Source organism: Spea bombifrons, chromosome 4 (assembly GCF_027358695.1).
Source record: "Spea bombifrons isolate aSpeBom1 chromosome 4, aSpeBom1.2.pri, whole genome shotgun sequence".
In the NCBI taxonomy this organism is placed as follows: Eukaryota; Metazoa; Chordata; class Amphibia; order Anura; family Pelobatidae; genus Spea; species Spea bombifrons.
This window is the reverse complement of record NC_071090.1, coordinates 44,802,567-44,824,677: the sequence shown is the minus strand read 5'-3', so window position 1 is coordinate 44,824,677 and position 22,111 is coordinate 44,802,567. Positions and strand designations below refer to the sequence as shown.

The 22,111-nt window shown below is 39.1% G+C and overlaps 1 protein-coding gene across 1 annotated transcript; it reads left to right on the top strand.

Annotated features, from left to right (window-relative positions):
- The first annotated feature begins 929 nt into the window (after window positions 1-929).
- NDUFA12 (NADH:ubiquinone oxidoreductase subunit A12) lies at window positions 930-9,547 on the top strand. The gene is made up of 4 exons (XM_053465580.1): window positions 930-1,069; window positions 2,020-2,102; window positions 2,878-2,965; window positions 9,281-9,547. The coding sequence occupies exons 1-4, from the start codon at window positions 981-983 to the stop codon at window positions 9,459-9,461; spliced, it is 441 nt and encodes a 146-aa protein (XP_053321555.1). The 5' UTR covers window positions 930-980; the 3' UTR covers window positions 9,462-9,547.
- Window positions 9,548-22,111: the final 12,564 nt, after the last annotated feature.

Below are 22,111 nucleotides of genomic sequence, written 5' to 3'. Positions count from 1 at the left end.
GAATAAGTGGCCCTGGCATTTTTAAGGCATAAGTCATACGTGTAGCCGCATGTTACTTTTTTTATACTCGTGCGACCATGCGTATCAAACTGGTGTCCACAGTGCATCACCTGATCTGCCACAGGAGTGGCAACGTGGGTAACTTTGAGAGCCACTGGCATGAAACTGTCTCCTGCATAAGGGGATTATTTGTTTCTGATATAATGGGGTGTTCCTGTGATGCGGGAGTGCAGATCCTGTGGCCCAATCGTGCAGAAGTGAGCCCATTGCACAAACACATCTGTATCGCTGTATTACTGAGCACATACAAGGTGCTTGTTAACTCACCACTGCGTCGTATTTGAGACACATTGCATTTATTTGTTCCGTAATATAAGTGCACGTAAGTGAGTGCTAAATTCACATGTTCAATAGCATCAAGTCACAGGCATTTGTAACTCACTTGAGGGGGTTGTGTTCAGTGCAGGGATTTCCAAGCTTTTTTCTGTGAGTCTGGGAATTATTTATATGTGTTAGTTCACTTTATTCGCACACTTTCATTTATGAACAGATTTTCTGCTGTTTATATACAATTATTGCGAGTGCAATCCTGAGCTCCTAGAAAAGATGTAACGGGACGTGAGGAACGAGGGACACTTGGGAGGTATTTTTTTAATGGCTGCATTTTCTTGTACACATAATTGTCACATATGGGCCACGTTAATCAGTACATTTCTTTACATACCAAATCTATTTAGAAATGCAACAGAGCAATACACATTTATAAAAGCTTTTATTTGCAGTAAGTGACTGAAATGTATAGGCAATTCACTTCCTAAATTTAAACAGGAATGAAAGACTTCGGGCTTGACGTTTCCATTTTGCTTGTATCACTGAGTAAGTATCCTCAGAGATAGTTAACGGGAACGTTTGAGGGCTCCTTCCGCTTCCGGACGGAACAATTTGAGCGACGCACTCTGTGTTTGACTTCTAGCCGCAATATGGCGGAGTACCTACAGGTGATGCGGAGGGCGTTGGGGCAGATCCGGGCTCACGGGGGTATTCGTGGGTCTTTCTGGCAGCTCTTAAGGTTAGAAACGGGACTGCGTGCTTTATCATGTCTGCGTATGGCTTCCAAGCTTTGCTTCGTATAGAGCGTGCAGCGCATATAGTCTTCCCCTCCACTGTCACCTTGCGACGGAGGTTACACTAACCCCACATATCTTATGCTGTGTGCGCATCGGTGCGGGGTATCATATAAATTTTCCCGTTGTGCATTATAAATAAAGTAAAAAAAATATTCAATTATTCCCGCAAATCTCTTTATATCTCTCCTCAACTTGTGTTCTTACTCCCAAGGCGAGTCGCCGGTTAGTCAATTAAGCACATTACATGCAAATCTTTTACTGTTACCATTAATACCATATTACAATTATTTTCTACTCGATGTATTTTCTTAAGGGTCTTTTTATTTACACACTGATTTTAGTTATGTGTTCGCTACCAAGAGCATTGCCGTTGTCCAGCCCTTAATAAAACTGCCAAATCTAATTGTGAAAAAGTTGCATAAATTACACTAAAATACAATACAGCGTAGCAATTTACCCGGATTCTAGGTGGAAGCGTCAAACGAAAGATCTGTAGTATAATATTTGTCTACTGAAGTGTGAAACAGTCCCCAAATTATGACTGTATATTATAATATAAATTATATATATATATATTTATTTATATATAAGAGCGCTTATGTAAAGGCTTGGCTTAATACATTTTATATCACAGGATTCTTCATACCTGGGGTCAGAGTTGCTATAGAAACAAGCTTACATGCTCTCACTGTACTGAGCCGCAGGTTGTGAACCAGAACCAGATTTGTGCGGAAGAGCAAATAATAAATGAAGACTAATATTATATGAAATATAAATAGCAATTTAAAACATTGGAAATAACATATCTCTTTGTCACTATTGTTTTTATTTATTTTCTTAGTTTGCTACTTTTTAACGATATTCTGTCACTTATATTTCTGTTATTTTACAGGGTAAATGACTTGAAAACTGGTGCATTGGTTGGTGTAGACAAATATGGAAACAAGTACTTTGAGGACAAACGTTATTTTTTTGGTAAGATCAAAGCTTCTCCTTTAGGGTAGTAGCATAGACAGAAAGTGTCTAATTGTCTGGTTATCATTGTTTTCTCTGATGCTTAACAGAGTCAAATTACCATAACTGCATGTTAGTAGTTGGAGTATAATGCTTACTGTACAGTCCAAGAAATTGCATTGAAATGTTACTTTTCAACTTGTATAACCCATCCTTTATTCGTGCATACATGTGCTTTATATGCACCCAGACACACACATGACTTCTAGGAATTCTGAGGAATTAAAGGTAAGCAGGCAATGCAACCAATTGTCAGAAAAAGCAAGCAGGGTGCTGGGTTGTATAGCAAGAGGTATTAGGTGGTTCTGCCACTTTACAGATCTCTGGTCAGGCCTCAAATAGAGTATTGTGTACAGTTCTGCAGACCCGAGAGTTTAGAGGACGACTAATAGAACGGTGAATTGTTTAGAGGGTAAAAATAATCACAAAAAAGATAAGGGATCTCAATATGGATAACTTGGATATAAGAGAGAGATGGAATGTGATGGAAAACATGAAACATGATTTTACAAAGTACAGGAGAGGGAGGTCCTAATTTAAAATTAAAGAGTCAGAAGCTTAGATGTAATGTAAGAATGTTTTACAGAGAGGGTAGTAGACAACGTCCTCCCAGTAGAAGCAATGGAGAGACTTTAAATGGGCCAGTTACAAAAAAGTATATGTAGTTCACAGAGTTATAGATGTTCTACTGTTGTTGGGAGTGCTTTGTGTTCACAGATGTGTTCTATGTATACAGGCCGTCACCGCTGGGTGGAGTATACAAAAGAAATGAATGGAAAAGTTACTTATTGGGATGTGGATGGCAGTATGGTACCCCCTGAATGGTAAGACTGCTAGCTAATCATTTGTAAGTTATGTTTCTCAGTGGAAGACAGTGGATCAGTTATGTAAGATCTGCCTATCTATCTTGTACTATATTATGCATGTGTAAGCATTATATTAATTTATTTACAGCCTCTTCACGTACCAAAATATGATTGAACAAATTAGACAAAACTGGACAGCAGAAGGAGAGGGTCCTGAGCTTTGTATCCAATGGAAATCATTAAATTATTTTCAGAATGTATATTGCTATGTAATTTCTGTTTAGCCATAAACTCCTGTTTAGCAGCTGTCAGTTTAGCTTGGCAGCAATGTCTTCAGCTAGTTATTTTTTTAATAACCTGGTTGCATAAGTGTGCACACCCTTAAACTAATACTTTGTCGAAGCACCTTTTGATTTTATTGCAGCAATCAGTCTTTTTGGGTAGGAGTCTATTAGCATGGCACCTCTTGATGTGGCAATATTTGCCTGTGCACAGCCCTCTTCAGATCACCCCACAGATGTTCAATTGGATTCAGGTCTGGGCTCTGGCTGGGCCATTCCAAAACGTTAATCATCTTCTGGTGAAGCCATGATTTTGTGGATTTGGATGTGTGCTTTGGGTCGTTGTCGTGGTGAAAGGTGAACTTCCTCTTCATATTCAGCTTCCTAACAGACGCCTCAAGGTTTTGTGCCAAAATTGCCTGGTATTCCCTCTACCCTGACTAAGGCCCCGGTTCCAGCTGAAGAAAAACAGCCCCAAAGCATGATGCTGCCACCACCATGCTTCACTGTGGGTATGGTGTTCTTGGGGTGATGTGCAGTGTTGTTTCTGTGCCAAACATACCTTTTGGAGGGACGTCCAGTTCTTGGTAATGTCTCTGTTGTGCCATGTTGTCTTCACTGTGTTCCATGGTATATCTAATACTTTGGACATTCTTTTGTACCCTTTTCCTGACTGATATCTTTCAACATCGAGATCCCTCTGATGCTTTGGAAGCTCTTTGCGGATCATGGCTTTTGCTCTGAGATGCAACTAAGCAAATCCCCCCCCCAAGATTTCAGTTTGTTTTGCAATTGTAAAAAGTTCTGACGTGATTGATCTTTGTCTCATTCATCACAAGAACCTGGTATTTTAACAGGGGTGTTTAGACTTTTTGAATCCACTGTATTTGTCACATTAGATCTAGAACTGGTATAGAGGTGCTTATACATCTGGCTTGGTGAGTTTCATGGGTAATATAGTCTGCATCAGTTGTAGTGACAAATATTGGCCATCAAATATATTTACATTTTTAAAATTTCTTTTAATTATGATGTATGTGAACGTTTTGTGTTGCATTCTGATTAGGCAAGATTATTGGAGGCACATTTGAGTCTGTTTTACTGCTGCTCTGGGACATCTTGAGTGTATTATAGCTGCTTGTTTCTGTTAGCAGGAGTAATTTAAAACGATGATGAAAGATTATATACATATTTTTTTTTGTTTCTGAGACTTAGCTCCAAGTACAAACAGATTATTACTTGTATGCTAGAACATGACTTCTCTCCAGTCACACATCTGCCAGCCTACTTTCCTCTAATATGGTCACAGTGTTAATTTTGTACGGTTGTACAGTCTGATTTGTATCTGGAAGACAAACTATTGGGATTGTAATCCCTGGAAATATGCTTTGTGTTTGCATTTATTAGAGGGGTTTATTGTACGATCGTGACTTCTTTCTGTGGATTCTTGATGCCACATGATACATACCAGTGTCTCTAAAACCAACTTTTAGATGAGTGTGTCAGTATTATTTTATTTTAAGGGGAAAAGACCCATGTGTATATGTCTGCATGCCCTGGGAATACGCTTGTGGGAAGTTGTACAAAAAGTACTTCTCTTTTGTTTTGATCTGGTTTTTTTTTTTTTTTTTTTTTTTTTTTTTACTTACGCAAAAAGATTATGCCCATAATTCCTTACAGCCAAAGACAGGGTTTCCATAAAGTAAACAAAAAGTCCCTGTGTGCTTCCTGATTATGATACGGTAGGATTCAGAATACCTGCTTGCCAAACTTATTCTGGCAGGGAACTGTTCAGACTGCATTCTGTTGCACTTGATAAAATTGTACTTGGTTCAAGTATCCCTGACCACAAATACTCTTAATCTATTTCCTGTTGTTCCTACATAGGGCCACATGCTTTTTAATAGGGTACATTTCTTAGACAGACTGCCCTTGTTATGTTCTTCTGGTAACAATAGCAGGTTATTGAGTGTATGACTGTGTTCTTGACAGACCTTACAGGAACCAACAGAGGTAAGGGCTGAAGGAAACTGTTTAGCTTCATGATTTCCCAGAAGAAGAATTTGTTAGTGTTACACTTGTCCAGCCCATTGTCCATCAGAGAGCTGAATGCAATATTGTACTGTAAAGTAGATTAGGAAACACTGTTACACCCTCAACAAAAATTATGGGAAGGAATCACTGATCAAATGTAAGTATCATATGGATAATTGTAGGGGATTTCTTTTTTTTTTTTTTTTTTTTTTTTTTTTTTTTTTTTTAGGATTCAAAAAAAAAGAAATAGGGCCATACAAATCTTAAAAACAGCCAGTCAAGTAACCCTCGACCTCTACTCCAGCCCCAATTAGAAAATATATGGTTAATCACTATACATAGATACATATACTGCCCATCCCTTCCCTCATGACCCCTCAAGTGTTGCTAACAATCAAAATCTCAAAAATCTCGACCTCACCACCCATATATTAAAACAAATCACTAGTTGTCCCCCCTGTCCCTATACTGCCATTTTAAAATATCTCTCCGTATACTGAATAAAACCAGAACATACAAAGCTTCCAAATCAGTTTAAGGATTTGAAGCGGAAATGGAAATAAGAACACAGTGTTTACCTTTGAATGGCATTTGCTTAAATATCCACTAGGGCACAGTGCTGCACACTGTATTACTGGATGTTTGATCTGCTATGACTTGCTTGCTGTTTACAGGATACATGTTAAGGGATTTTTTATTTTAAAACAGACTTTTTTTGTCTGGCACCAGTGATTGCAGTGACTAAAATGTTCAAAGAACCCAGCAAAACAGTGTCTTGTACCAGATACAGTTTGGTTGTCATTCCCCCCTTGTGACACTGGAAGTAGCGTGTTTGTTTTTTCCTTGGCTCTGCTGCCTTGGCAAATGACATTTCATGTCGTCTTCAAAATAAACTTGTCATAGAAGGCAGGCTCACGAATGCTAAGTAATAGTAGGATCCTGGGAGAGCAACAACTGCTGCTTAGTGTTGCACAGACCGGAAAGTTTATGCCACAATGGTGCTGGCTGTACAGAAACAACCCCTAATTAAAAGGCAAAATCTATACAGCACATGGGGAAAAATATCTAGAAAAGCACCTCTCTGATTTGGCGCTGCCAGAGGGGTCCAAGAAACATACATTTTTAACCAAGATAGTATTTTGGCAGCATCCTTGATCAGAATACTGCTCAAATTCTTATACTGATCAGAAAATGGCATGTTCAAACACTACTATTGCTTTATATTCATTTAAAGGAACACTCCACCTATCATATGTACTTTAAAGGATACGATAGCTGAGAGGTGCCTTTAATGTTGCCCCCCTTGCAAATGTATGGAGGATTATGCAGAATCCTCTGCCCTTCAGCTATCTTCTGAACAGGAGATGCATTTGGTTGAACACGTGTGTGTGTGTGTGTGTGTGTGTGTGTAATCAGGACAACTAGAGCTTTTTTTTTTACCAAATTGATATGCTAGACATTTTTTTTTTAATTTTATTTAATTTTCACAGTTTTTATAAATTATACACAGATAGTATTAATGGGGAATAATTCCAAGATATATTCTTCAACTGGTCCTGATTTGAAAACCACCCCATGTTCATATATACCGTTAATTTCCATGTATTTTCATTTTTCTAAATTGTCTTTGTAATTTAACTGTATCAGTGCATGTGATTGTCTATATAAGAAATCACATGTGCTGTTCCACGGCTTCCACGTATGTAAACTTTTGATTAGGGCCATTTGGGTGATATCTGTTATCCTTATGATTTAAAAAGGAGCCAAACAACTATGTGACAATAAATGGCTTCATATGATTACTAGCCTTAAATAAAATGCATGATCAATAATATTTTCAAAATCAATGCCAAGATCTCAATTTTTCCAGGGTATGCAAACTTTTGAGCCCAATTGTATTTGGGAATCACAGCTGACTACTTATCACTATACTTGGCTAGCTACTCTGCACTGCTCAGGAGAATAAATGGCATCCTCTAAATATTTCCTGGCTTGGACGCCTCTGTTCCGTTAAAATAAACCTCCTACCTCGACTGCTTTACCCTTTTCAAGCACTACCAGTTCTGATCTCGCTGCCAAACCTTTAGAGTTCTCTAAAGGTCTGGCAGTAGACTTGTTAATCTGGTTGGGCAAGATGCCCTGTATCTCTAAACTGACAGCTAGACTTGGCCTCCCAGATAATCATAGATATTATATAGCAGCCCAACTCTCACAAATTGTTTCCTGGCACGCTTCTATTGGGCAGATCAGATAGGTGGACCTGGAGAATGACCTGTTGCACCCTAACCCTCTCTTAGTCTACATCTGCACACTGAAAACACACCCTTCCGGTCTTACACAAGCAATGCCTGACCGTTCATAACTCCCTTAGGATATGAGATAAAAATGCTACTAAATTCGGACACTCTTCACCAGTGTTCCGCATGATGCCAATTTAACGTAATCGACTTTTTCATTCCTGGCATGTCACCGGCAGGCTTCAGGAAGTTTGACCAGGCGGACATCTTTAGACGAATAGTGCTTTCTGCTAACAGCCCATAACCCGCTCTAGTTTTGATGTAGTGCATATGCTAGGGAGGAAGCCATGCTGGAGCCCATGAGGCTGCTGCTGCTGCGGCCCCTGAGATACGACTGGGCACAGGAAACAGCCCCATTTGCCCTGTGCATACAAAATGAGAGCAGAGTCTAGTTGTAGTGTGCATGACTCCTTTGCTTTAAATTGCTCTATACTGCTTTTAGCAGTCGCTATCCCACTCTTATTTTTTGTGCCAAAGCAGAGAAATAACAGACCTGGCATTCTTGTGGGAAGGTTTCATACACCTTTTATATTAACAGCCGAATACAATAGTCTCCTGGCTATTGTCAGCAGGGCTCATGGCACTGAGTTATTTTTCAAAAGAAATAAATCTTAAAATAGCAGCTGTCATGCACCAGGGCTCTAAATTGTTTTTCTTTTATCTGTTGCAAAAGCCTATTAATCACTTAACACTGGAAGAAGTAGCATTATTTAAAGGGTGCAAAGCCTGTATGTTGAAAAGTAGCCATTGGACAATTCTCGCTTTTCACAGTAATTTGGGTGTTTTTTGCTTCACTTTATAAGTGCTTGGTGAAAAAAACAAACAGATTTTTGTAGTGTTGCACTGTTCACTTAAAGTGGACTTAACATTTTATTTACTAGTGTAATGTTTAAATAGACATTCAATAATTGTTTACCGTGTGAGAACAATTACAAATTTCACATACTACAGCGATTCGTAAAAGTCTACGGTGTGGAAGGACTTCATTAGCACTGCCATAAACTATCACCACTGGTGACCTCTAATAGGCAATAAAACGTAGATATTTTCTGGTTGTCTCTGGAGTCACAAATGAATTGCGGCAGTATTTGGTCAGTGATGTGGGTATGATTTATATAGGAGACGATGGTCTGTTTAGCAGAGACTGAAAGCTCCCAAGAGGTGACCTATGATCACTGCACTGGTAATGCAGTCTCATTATCTAGGATGTTAGACACAATGGCAAAGCATATAAAGGCACTTCATACTTCAGCTGTTGCCACTTTCAAAATGAAGCATAATTCGGAATTTTATAATTACATAGATTTTATTTTACCTACTGGAAACCAGATGAAATGTTATTCTCGAGTTCTACATTTAATTAATTGAATTTCATCAAGAGAGTACCCAGTCGACCACTTGGCAATCCCTGTCCAACATACTATAAGATTTGCTCATTTAAGAACAAGTGAATTATCTTATTATTTTTTAAACATGTGTACGCTTTATCTATCATTACCGCTATTATCAGATTGCATTCTGTAACTTCACTCCCTTTTTTTATGCGTGGTGTTGCTTTCATTTTTCCTTTACGGACCATGCTATGACCATTAAGCTAGTATTTCAACGTGTCGTCACTAGCATTGCAAAATGTATGTGCTACGTTTCAGAAAATAGAACTTAATGTTTTGGGCGCACTGTGTCACTTTGTTACTTAAACCTCTGTTCATGTATTTCTTCAGGCATCGCTGGCTACACTGCATGACAGAAGACCCCCCAACAACACATCCCCCTGCTGTGCAAACATTTGTCTGGGAGAACCACAAATTCAACTTGAGTGCAACTCCTGGGCAATATGTGCCGTATCCTACCACGCGTAAGAAGATTGAGGAGTGGGTTCCTCCACAGCCATCAAAGAACTAACACGAAAACACTAGAGGAATTCAGGCATTGAATTGTAAAATATCATTGCATATCTATTTAATAAAAATTCAAACCTTTTGAGGAAACTTTGACCTTTTCTTTTGCGTGTCACAGTGCCCTTGCACAGAGTGTCGCAGATCAGTACTATTAAAGAGGGATATGGGATTGTGGCCAGTATGTATGGAATTTGATTATCATTGCAACATTTTTTTGTGTGGCTCAAATTTATAATTTTCTAGATCTTGCATTGATACTTTCTCAGAATGTTTCATTTGCACATATGAAGGGTTACATGTTGTACAACACAATCTAACATATATAATGAGTTTTGAACAGAAGATTGTTAGCTTAACCAATGTGCCAAATTCCAAATGTCTTATTGTAAGAACACAGATTCGAAGGGTACAGAGAGCTGTCAGGAGGGAAGTATCATTAAGAATACAAATACACTGTTTTTACAATCGGTTGTAACTAAACGAAATGATCATACAAATAATTGTAAAATCATTTGTCATAGTATTTCAAGTTAAATAATTTTTTGCAAAGAAACTACCTTTAATTTCAGAATACATGTAGTATTGTGATTTGAGATTGAGTGGATCCTCAATGTCCAGTGAAAAATCACTTGGCTGTTGCCAATGATCTTAAAGAAAACAAAGCATTTTCACAAGATTTTACTTTTTCAATACACTTAGAATATTTAATATCTAATGAATATGAAAAAATACTGCTTGCGGCCTAAAAAAAATACTGCATATGAAAAAATACTGCATATGAAAAAATACTGCTTGCGGCCTAAATCATTAATCACAAAAGCTTAGGTATCAGTTGACCATAGCAAGGTCTTCCACATTAAAATCAAACACATTAACAAGGGTTGTGGACCTTGTATATGTCCTAAGAATATTTAAGATAAACAACTATGAATCATTTCTGGTTGGTAACAAAAAAAACTTTATTTCCACTGCCTAATATTACACAACATGGGTGTCTGCATTATACATAAGGTGGAAACCAGGAATGTACTTTTTCTCATTGACTTGTGGCTTCTGTATGAATGTATTACTCCGTAGGATTCTGGAACTAAATCAGTACCCCGCTGGGTCTTGTGCTACTTGCTAAGCTATCGTAGCATTAAGGCTGCAGTGCTCAAAGCCTAAGTGCCACGCGGACCTTAAATTGTTCATCTGCAAAATGCACCAATGAACAAATCGAAAATTGGTAGATTTGCAAGTGTTTTAGCAGTGAGGAACCAGCTAATTAATTGATTTTGACAATGTTCTTCAGGCCTCATTTAATCGATATATTACTTTTAGTAAATGGAAATGCCCTTCTGCAGTGCTGAGGGTCTGAGCTGACGCTATTGTACCGCACATCACCCTAACTTAGCTAACAAGCTTTTGTATTGTTTATCATAGGCTGTAGGATAAGTAGTCAGAATGCTTGTTTAGTAGACTGGACTAACATAACAATGCTGGAACACATACAATTGTAAATGGTTCAGTCGCTTCTTTCAGAAAGTATACACTGGTGCTTTTTCTTCCTGAGTGACAGCTTTTTCCTGCATGTTCCAGACCCCTGAAGGTCATTACACCAAATGGACCAGAAGTCCTGTTTCCATTAGATATCTCAAAGGCCAAATGATAAATGAAATGGAAAAAGATGGGAGGAACTGGAAATCGCTAATGTGATGTGACTTGGCTCCTTGTTTCCAATTCTCTTTAGAAGTGCAGACTACATTGGCGTCTAAATAGCTTTGTAACCGTGTTCTTTGCGCTTTCGATGATTATTCTTAGTCATAAAGTTCTTAACTGTTATTGTCCTCATTAAGCGGCAGCTTATTTGTTCTGTTTGCCTTTCGAGAAAGCGTCCGGACCGGAAAACCATTAGAATCGTAGTTCCTCTGCTGTTTTCTAATAATCCCAGAATTTAAAATAGAAAAAAATGAATGTGGATTGAAACCTAATTCCACGGAACGGTTGTTTAATAATGAGCTCAGGTATTAGTTTTTCTTTTATTAGGAAATATTTAGGACACAATATTAGCAAAAACCATGCGGTACTGCTATATTGATTCGTGTTAACTTCTTTTTAGGTGACTTTCCATAAAAATGCCATTAAAAGCTTTCTGTGTTGTAGAACAACGCTGACTCCAAGGTAATGTCAAGCGGAGAACACGACTGCTTGGAGCGTTTAGCAGATATTGGTTTTGCTTTTGCGACTGTGCTGAAGTCACAACATCTGGGACACAATTTAGCTTTTGTTATTGACCACATTAATGCAGTACACTGAAAATGCTTCAGGGCTTGTGATAAAATGACACATTTATGGGTAATCTACAGCCTGTGTGAATTTGCTGTGTAAAATAAAGAGATCCATTGAATTGCAAATCTAGTGTGAATAACAGCAACTAGTGGCGGGAGACCATGAAAAATGTCCTGTTTTTACATGTGCATGAACGGCAAATTATTGGTCGGAGTGAATCCAGAAGTGTTGTTCAGTATTACCCCTGGTTTACCAACTGAACCTAGTTGCCAAGGTCAACCATGTACTGCCCTGAGTTGATCATGCTTCAAACATGCCTTTTAATGTGGTGCAGATGCCGACTGAGGAGGGGGTGGCTGGGGCAGCTGCCCTACGTTGGGCAGCGGGAAAGGTAAATATGTCACTGGATATAACCATATGCGGGAACTTCCCAGGTTTGACCTGGACTCTGTGGGTAAAGCTCTGCTTTCCCAGGTCTCCAAGTCAGTTACTTCTTTCTATGGTCGGGGCAGCAATGTTTGGTCATACCCCCTTCCTCCCACTAAAGGCTCTCTGGGGCTAGCACTGACCCTACACATAGACATTCCCCAGAAGAGAAAGAACATTGCATAGCCTACCCTGGACACTTCACTGGTGTGGATATGACAAAGTTCAAGCACAAAGAAAACTGCCTGAGAAACACAGAACTCTACTGGCTCACCATTAAGTCTCCTTTATGGTGTAGGGATTTGGAAGATGTATTTGACTAGGGGCCATTGCCCTTTATACGGTCTAGACAGTGAATTCATCACTGATCATTAAAGTATTTTTATTTGTTGTTTCTTCGTCTCATCTGTTTTTTCTACTTTTACATTTTCTCACGAAGTCTGCAAATCAAGCTATTCATAATATATCAGTCTGAGATTTCTTTCTCAGATTGCTGCAGGAAACATTTTATTTTTCATGGCTGGAGTCTGGGTCATACATCCGTACATTTATCACCAGGTCGCTGGGCTAGAGGAAAGTGCCCTTTAGTTGTATGGGAACAAAAACTAACCACGTTAATAATATTTATTTTGGCTAGCTAAGTGAAATTAACTTATTGTACTGAAACATATTGGCTGTATCCCTGGTAGCAATTAATCCCTAAACACATAAATATTACAACATAAGACGTTTGAAGTAAGATGTGACACTGGATCTGGGGGATCATGTGATCTTATATATCACTACTCGCTACTAGTGACATACTAGTGATATTTTATATTTTGCCTTCAGTAAGTTTTGTTGCACCTGATGACACAGGAAAATGTGGATTTAATGCAGGGATACTGATTCTATTAACATCACGTGGGATTATTTAATCTGTTCCACTGCAGTATGCGGTTGTGATTGCATGCAAGTCTATAGTCAAAAAATAGCTGTTTGTGTTTCCTATATATTGAACTAATGACATATAGATACAGTTTTCCTGGTAACACATGGCTCATTATGTTTTCATCTTTTTAATTGCAATGTATGATATTTTAATTATTCATTATGACAAGGCCATTTCCATTTGGGATTAAGTAAAATGGTACTAGTCAAAACAACTGGAAAAATTCAAGCTAATAGCCAAAATATAGTTGAACTGTAGCTACCATATACTGTATGTTAACATCTCTAATGCCCCGTCTCCAGAATCTGGGACAACACATTAATATTTTTAATAATATTAAAAAATATTTAAGCACTCCACACACAAAAGTCAGCATAATAATTTACATACAGTTAATTAAAGTGAAGGAAAATTTGGTGGTGGTTCCCTTACAGGTCAGGATCCTAGGCAGCTGTTGGGACTAGGCTGGACAGAAAAAAACAGCCCTGGCAATTAAACACCTGTCACATGGCCACCTCATTGGACTGGATGACATTAATATAAGAGTAATGGGCATTCAGTAGGGAGGCACAAGATACACCCTATTGCTACACAATGGTTTGATGGGGTTATGAGGCACTGCCATATCAGGTTGGCCAATGACCAGTCCAGTCCTAGCAGCTTCTAGGTCAATTATATGGTAGGATCAGTCTCGTACCATCTAATTCTGTCTAGGCCACATTTATCAAAACGGGTGGATAGAAAACTAATTAAAGGCGCACATAAATTATAGGGTGTAAATCTTGCATAAAGTCAATATTACTATAGACAACACTGTGCTATATATGAAAATGCAGATCATGCAGATGATGAATTGCTTTCCATAAGGGTAGACTAATAATACAACTATTTGCATAATGTATTATATTATATGTATATTAGTGTAGTTGTTGAGGGGTGTGTCAGCCATAGGGATAGGACTTTTAAGAGTCTAAGAAAATACATGTTTACTAGTATAACAGAGTACTGCAACATGGACAGGACCCAGATAGACGGTGGTTCTTAGCAGTGATAACAGGTACATAAAATGCAGTCATCAACATGACTTACCCAGTACCCAAATTGTACCCACAGTAGCCTCCTCTCAGAGTCTCGGGTCTCCTCTCAGGGCTCCTGCAGTCTGCCCTTTCTGTTTATCTCTCCTGTTCTTTGTCTTTATCTCTCCTCCAATTCTCTTTATCTATCTTTGTTCTCCCTACCTTCCTCTGTCTTTTAACCCCCTTTATTAGTGCACCTCTTTTTCTTTCTCTCCTCCTAATTCACTTTACCTCTCCCTTTTCTCTCTATTGTTCCCCTTTCCCTTTATCTCATCTGCCCTCTTTCCCTTTAGCTCTCCTTTCTCTTTAATTTTCCCCTTTCTCTCCATCCCCCTTTTCCTCATCTTACCCATCTCAGTATCCCCCTCCTTTCTCCCTCTCTCCCCTTTCTTGTGGTCTATGCAACTTTTCCTCATCTTTCTCATTATCTCTACCCTTTCTTTCCATCTCTTTTCTTTCTCATTATACCCATTCTCACTATATTTCCCCTTTCTTCCCTATCTCTCCTTTTTTTCATTATCTCTCACTCCTATTTCACCCCTTTCTATCTCATCATCATCTCTCTTCTATCTCTTTCTCGTTATCTCTTCATTTTATTTGTCTCACTGTCTACGTTACAGTGAGCGCAGGCTCACTGCTAAGCACTGGGATATTACATCATATTGTGGCGCTCAGCATCAATTGCTTGTGTGAAATAAACTCACCTTACCATTTGAGTGCTGAGCCTCTGCTTCTTTATTCAGCATCAATTGTTGGCTCCGTGAGGGAGCAGTGAGACAGGGGCCTCCGGATCCGACCCTCGCAGTCCTCCTCTGCGGTGGACTGGACTGCCCACAGCTGGAGGAGCAAGGGCAACCAGTCCACCACAAAGGAGGTGCCCCCACAAAGATCTGCACTGTAGGCCAGTGCCTACCTTGCCTATAGCTAGCGCCAGCCCTGTTAATTATTTAATACAAACACTGTATTTGCATTGTATGCACAATATAAACTCTATAATTCTCATCTTTGAGGTTCTTTACTTTGCCCAACTGCCTTTTCTATCCCATCCTCATTCCCAGGCTGCTTTTTATGGTTTGCAGATCTAAAAGGAATCAATGGAAATTTAAAAGCCCTAGGTGTAGCCACCATTTAGTAGGGGCAGACTGGTTGGCTCATTATAGAAAGTGGGAGCGAGCTGGGGTCACGTAACCTTGCAGTACAAGATACTGCAATTGCTTGCACCATGTGCCGGTAGGGAGCAAGACAGGCTCTGAGTAAGAGAGAGTTGCAAGTTTGTGTATGTGTATACATACACGGGGGCAGCTTTGCTTGCCCCTGGGAAGTAAGTGCCAATGGCAATAAAGGTTAGAGAGTATTTAAGCAGTTAATATAAAATGATTGACAAAAGGGTGTGTCATTATAAAACTAAATCCTGTTTTAACACCAATTATACTGGCATGTTCAGAGATTTTAAATGATAAATTGTTGCCATGGCAGCAGAACTCTAAACACTTCCTCCTTGTCACAGAATGAAATATAAAGTAGGTAATATAATGACAGTCTCACTTTATACCAAGTAATTAAAATAAACTAATCATTTGTGTCAAACAAACACATAATTATGATTCTCCATTTCAGATCTTTTTAAGAACATGACAGTTGCACAGTGTGATATTTATTTGACAAAAAATATTCACTAGCTGTAGTAATGGGTTTGTGTATATTATTTCACTGGAAAACAAATCCATACTACAAAATTATCATATGTGTAATAAAGGTAGGGGAGGGGCACATGACCTAGTTTAAACACCTGTCTTAAGCCCCATTTACCCAGGAGCTTCCATCTGGAATTTTTTTTTATTTATAGTACATACACTTATGCAAATTCAGGGTAATTCCTTGTGTTATTATTCTTGCTCAATGCTTCTTTAAACTGTAACCCTAAGCTCATAAGCACCTAACAATGGAAAGTAAGCCAAGTGTGTACCAACCCACTGCAAGAGCTGGACTTACACCAACGGACGCTAACGTCATAAGGGTGGGTGAAGGCTTTGGGAAGAACGTTCTCTCATATTTCCTCTACCCCCTCTTCTCCTTCGCTCTCTCTTCATCCCTCCCTCTTTTCATTATCCCTGCTGTCCTCCTCTGACCTATTTACCTATTTATTTACATTGCTTTAAATGTCTCTTTATTTGTTCATAGGTATTACAAAGATATGCATGGATCATCACACAGTGATCAAGAACGACATGAATGTATGGATATGCAGCATAGACGTTCTATATATCACAAAGAATAGGCTGTTGAGATGCATTCAACTGTAAAGTGAGCATCCAAGCTGCGAACAGAAACAGCAATCTTCCTTACTTTTGCTTCAACTAATTCAAACAAACAATAACTCATTAACACATTTTTACAATTTAAAACATCTCTCCAAATGTGCAATTATTTCCAGGGTGTCTTACCTCAATCACTGTACGGTCCACTATGGACTTTATATAGTGCAGTTCCAGGGTGGGTTATATAGTGATTATAGTTGAATGGGGCATCTTTCTTTGTGGGTCTGGTCGCAATACCAACTTGTGTACTGAAAAGTGTTAAGAAGTAGGGACTTTGTATGGGTCTCTAATATAATTATTTAAGAGGAATACGTTGGAACAAAATGTTTTTATTCTGGACTATTATTTAAGGTAGCTTTTGGGACAGTCCAGAAGCAGTATTACATTCATATAAGAACATATCTTAAAGAAGGTGAAGAGTGGCACAGGCAGGTTGATTAGGTGAAGAGGTGGCAAAGGCAGGCTGCTAAAGGGGGAGAGGTGCCACAGGCAGGCTGTTTCAGGGGTAGAGGTGGCATGGCAGGCTGTTAATTTTTTTTTTCAGATTTCTAGCTTTTTTCCAGGTTACAAATTTGTGAAAGAAATATTTTATTAATTCATTAAATTTTTTTCATGCCCCGGATGACAAATACTCTAGGTACGCCCTTGCCAATATTGTCAAGGCTTTTTTTTATATATATATATATTACATATTAGATATGATTACTACTACACATACCTGACTACTGAACATGTTACTATAATTAAAATGTTCCTTAGTTTACAGAGGGACTCATTCCAAACATGTCACTTTTACTGAAATGGAACAGAATGCTGGAAAGGAGTTGCAGCGTGTATAAAGGCTGACTCATTGATTTTTATTTAACCGCTGACATGAAATCTCTATGTGGGATCAGACAAATATTATTTTAAGAGGAAAACATACTGTACTTTATTCCAGTCTAAAAAACCTATTGTGAAGTGTAATGACAGCTGCTATTACGTACAGGGACGTAACTAGAAACCACAGAGCCCTGGTGTGAAAATTACCCTGCCCCCCCAACATCACCAAACAACATATCTCACAGTGCCACCTTTGCCCTAAACAGGTTGTGTGTGCCATTACCCCAAGCAGCTTATCAGTGCCATCCTAACCCCCAAACAGCATGTCAGTTCCCTCATAAAGCTTATCTGTGCCAGCTCTGTCCCAAACAGCTGCTCTGTGCCATAATTGCCCTCAAACAGCTAAAATACTTTTTGTGGTGGCAGATGGAAAAAAGTCTGTGTTCCTCCTGAGATCAGACTCAGGATCCCCCACTGGTGGATATTAGTGTATCATGTTAGAGTGAGTGGGTGTGGGTGTTAGTGTATGGTGTTAGAGAGAAAGAATGTTGTATTGGTGTATGGTATTAGACTGCGGGTGTATGTTAATATATGGTGTTAGTGTTTTGTAAGTCAGTTAGTTAGTTAGTTAGTTGTGTGTCATATGTTAGTTATGAGGGGGCAGAAATCCTACTGGCAAAAAACAAAACTTTTTGGTACCGATAATAAAAATGAACCATAAGAAAACACTATCTCTTTTATTACCATGTTTATGTGGTTGTATCGATGAGGGGAGATGGCATTTCCCTTAACCAGTTCACCAAGAAGATTGTGGTCTGTGCCTTTGCACGGTTTCTGCCTCATGGCGCTTGTGCTGCTTAAGGACATACCCTGTCATTACCTGGCTTAGGTCTAGCAAATACTGCTAGAGAAAATTAGCTGTAAATGCCCTTTTTATTTTTATCTAAATACGGTAAATGACAACACACATCTAAACACAGTTATATCAGATGATGTGAAAACATAAGACAATTACAAAAGTGACAATGGCAATAGAAAAAAAGACAACAAAGATGTTATGCTATCCAAGTAGTGAACTCATGCAGTGGTTCCCAATTAATTACCCAAGGTCTCCTTCTACAGTTCAGGGTTAGGACACAAATAGCCCCCCCCCCCAAAAAAAAGGATTGAACACCATATTTGCTGCTCTGAAGGGAGTAGCAGAGGCATTATTAAACACTAATGTATGCACACCGGACAGAAATCCTAATCTTTTAGCGCTACCACAACTGCAAGGGATTATGGTTAGGTGTATGCGAATAAAGCTAACAATGATCACTGTTTTGCCTCTAGATCCACTTTATACATGGACCCTTTGGAGCAAATGTCTGCTGTACTAGACAGCCTTTAAACAAAGCCTGAGACGGAGTAATCAAAGGCAGCAGTGTTTTGAAACACTGAGAACCCCTGCACTAATATAGTACACTTGCTTGTTTTAGTTTAACTTGTTTCAGTTAATTCGAAATGAAGTCCCATAATTTGGCTTAATTATTTGAATCTAAAAGATTTTTTAGTTCTTCATGTGACAAGAGTGTTTAATCATACTCTTTGGTTAGGCTTAACTTTAGGCTTAAATAAATTCCCTAAATAATCTTGTTTTTCTTTTAGCCAGCAGTAGGGAAACCAGGGATCCATAGAACTTGGAGGCATGTTCTTTCATGATAATATCCCTTTAATGCTTGGTAGACCTTGAACTCTGGTTACTGTGCTGATGGATTATCACTCAACAGGTAAACCTCTGGACACCCATTTTCCGAGTGCAGGTTTATTTGTCCATGTCTCATACCATTACTCAGTAAAATGTTTGTGAATCAGCTCTTCAACAGTAGACAGACATAAAGAAATTATATTGTAAATGTAGTTAAATTACAATAATCTCTAAAGAGGCAATCAATAGAAGGGTGTCAGTAAAAGCTCTTCTTTGAAATTGGGAATGGGTTGTCTTGAAGGAAGGTTTGGTTTCTTAAACACAATGAAAATGTAGCTAATAGATTTGCATTGACAAAGCCAATCTGAGACTATTATCAACTGATGCATATAATCTGCATGTAAATCATTTTGGTGTGGTACATTGACATGTAGTAGGTGTAAATACAGGGACAATATAGAACAGGGGGGTCTCAAGACACCAAAAACAATATTACATATGAAAAGTTTGTGATTTGCATGATTTTCTCACAGTCAGTCATTCAGAAGCACTCCCAAACGCGTTAGGCATTTATCCTTCTGTCTCCTATATGGAAGGAGTAGGCCTTCTATTGTATGCCATTTGGTAGATTACAATTTTGAAATAAAGAAACTATTTGTGTATACTGAAGAGTTTGAACCTTTATTTGCCTGCTATGGCTTCCTGTTCTTAGTGCTGTAGATTCTGCAGAATCCCATCGTACATTTGCAAAACGTACCACACAAAAAATCAAAAGGAACCATGCATTTTTAAAACAAAATATTTAGCATATGACAAAATTTCATACAAAGCATGTTATTTGTCAATATCACAGAGCATAATAATTTCCGGGTGATATACAAATATGCATAGGTTACACAATTATCTGTCTGGAGAATGGTACTTCAAGCAGCCAATTAGTGGTGCAAAATGGGGGAGGCATTCTGATGCAGCTCTGCTGCTGCAGCTTCTCTGAAAGGAAATTATTTTATAAGACTTTTGCAGGTTTAAAGAATGCATATTTACAAAGTACTCACTGGAGTGTCCCATTTGGATTTATTTGATTAGCATAGTGGAGCAGGGCATACTGCTGGGGCCACTTTAAAGCCAGTGGATGCCTGATGACGTAGATGCGGCCGACGACTGGATATGCGCAGCCACAGGCTACATTTTCCTGCTCAGGTGAGAACGGGACGCCGATGGCCAGCAGCTACCGGGGATTTACCCAGTGTGCCAGATGGTCAGTCTGGGTCTCTACTGGAGAATGTAATTAATGTTTTAGTGGAAAAGCCACTGTAATGTTAACCTCAATACTAAATAATTGTATTAAATAAAAATAATATGGTGCTGAAGGACAGTGTGTTACTTGTAGCCTACACAGACTGCATTTCACAACCATAAAATATAAAGTCAGCTATTAATTGGCACTGACGCTCCTTATCTAACAAGCATTACTAGCCTTATCTCCATGCTACAGGAACTTTGATTAGCTTCTAGGTAGATCAGGCATATCTAGATCCTCTTCTTCTCCCTGATCGTGCAGAATGTGTCACCCAAGTACTGAAAGCAGTGGAAGAACTGTGACTCAGTGTTTACTGGGAATAAGCATTGCCTGGCTGAATGCTGGAGCACCTCTATAATTTGATTTCCAGCAGCTTACGCATGTGCAAGCAAGCAAGCAGCACACAAGAAACCCTAATGTGGCAGACTGGATGGGGGACCCACCAAAAGTGGATGTAATATAAACACTGCATGTGGATGGCAGAGAAAAGTCTATCATCGGGAAAGCAAACTGCATACACACCATCGGAGCTTCTTTCCTGCCAGCATGCTGAGAAAGGTAAGTGTATATCGAACCAAGCTGGGCTAGACCGTGTGTATCTGCCTGGGGTAAAAATAGATGTGTGATCGAATGCAAGCAGCATTGAGTGGCTGGATGTAAGCAGACAGAGCTGGGATCCTGGAGCTGTTCGTGGTGCTGAAATGCATTAATTACCCCAATTCTTCAGACTGCAGTAGGGAAAGCAGGCACATGGCTGAGACCCCCAGATGTGGGGGCGTCTGCATTTAACTGCTAAACATGATCAGCATGATCAGCCTTATGGAACAAACGAGATGCCTTAGTGTGTGCTGCTTGCTGTTACTTAGTGTGTGCTGCTTGCTGTCACTTAGTGTGTGCTGCTTTCATTATGGCCATTGCCATATAATCAAGAAGGCTGCAGAGGAAGAATAACATGCTGTCGTCTTAACTATGAATGCTGTGGATCTGATGGAATGCTGTGGATCTGATGGAATGCTGTGGATCTGATGGAATGTTGTGGATCTGATGGAATGCTGTGGATCTGATGGAATGCTGTGGATCTGATGGAATGTTGTGGATCTGATGGAATGTTGTGGATCTGATGGAATGCTGTGGATCTGATGGAATGTTGTGGATCTGATGGACTGTTGTGGAACTGATTGATGGAATGTTGAAGTTAGGCTTTGGAATTCTGGTGCGATCCATTCACTCCCCACCTTGTTATGAGTCAAGGGGTAATTCAGGCATTATACGCATTTTAGGAGGCAGTTATTTTTAGTACGAGATCTTCTGGGGTTTCCTATCCATACCTCTGCCTATTGCAGTCTTGGCGTTCCCATTTGCGATCTGTATGCTTGAAACATGTTTAACTCATTGACTGCTAAATCCGAGTTAGTGTATTTTATAGAGACTTGAGGGTTTAGAAAGGAAACACACAAAGCACAGAAGTTAACAGCAGAAAATAATACTCCATTTCCCCTGCTATAACCACCTTAAACCTTATTAAGATCATTAGCTTGTGTTATATTTATGATAGCCATATGCCCATTGCATGTGTGTTTAATTACCCTCAGTGTATTAACTTCTGCTAGAAAACTGTTCTGCTTATCTATCCCACTCTTAATGAACTAAAACTCCCTTACAGTACATTCAAAGCAATGGTATTGTTTCACAGATAAAATATGTATTTTTTTGCTTGTTACATTATGGACCATTCCAGGGCTGGACTAGTTATGATAAGGCAGCCCTGGCACTTTAAGGCCAGTGGCCTCCTGATGATGTAAGTATGGACGACAGCTGGCTATGTT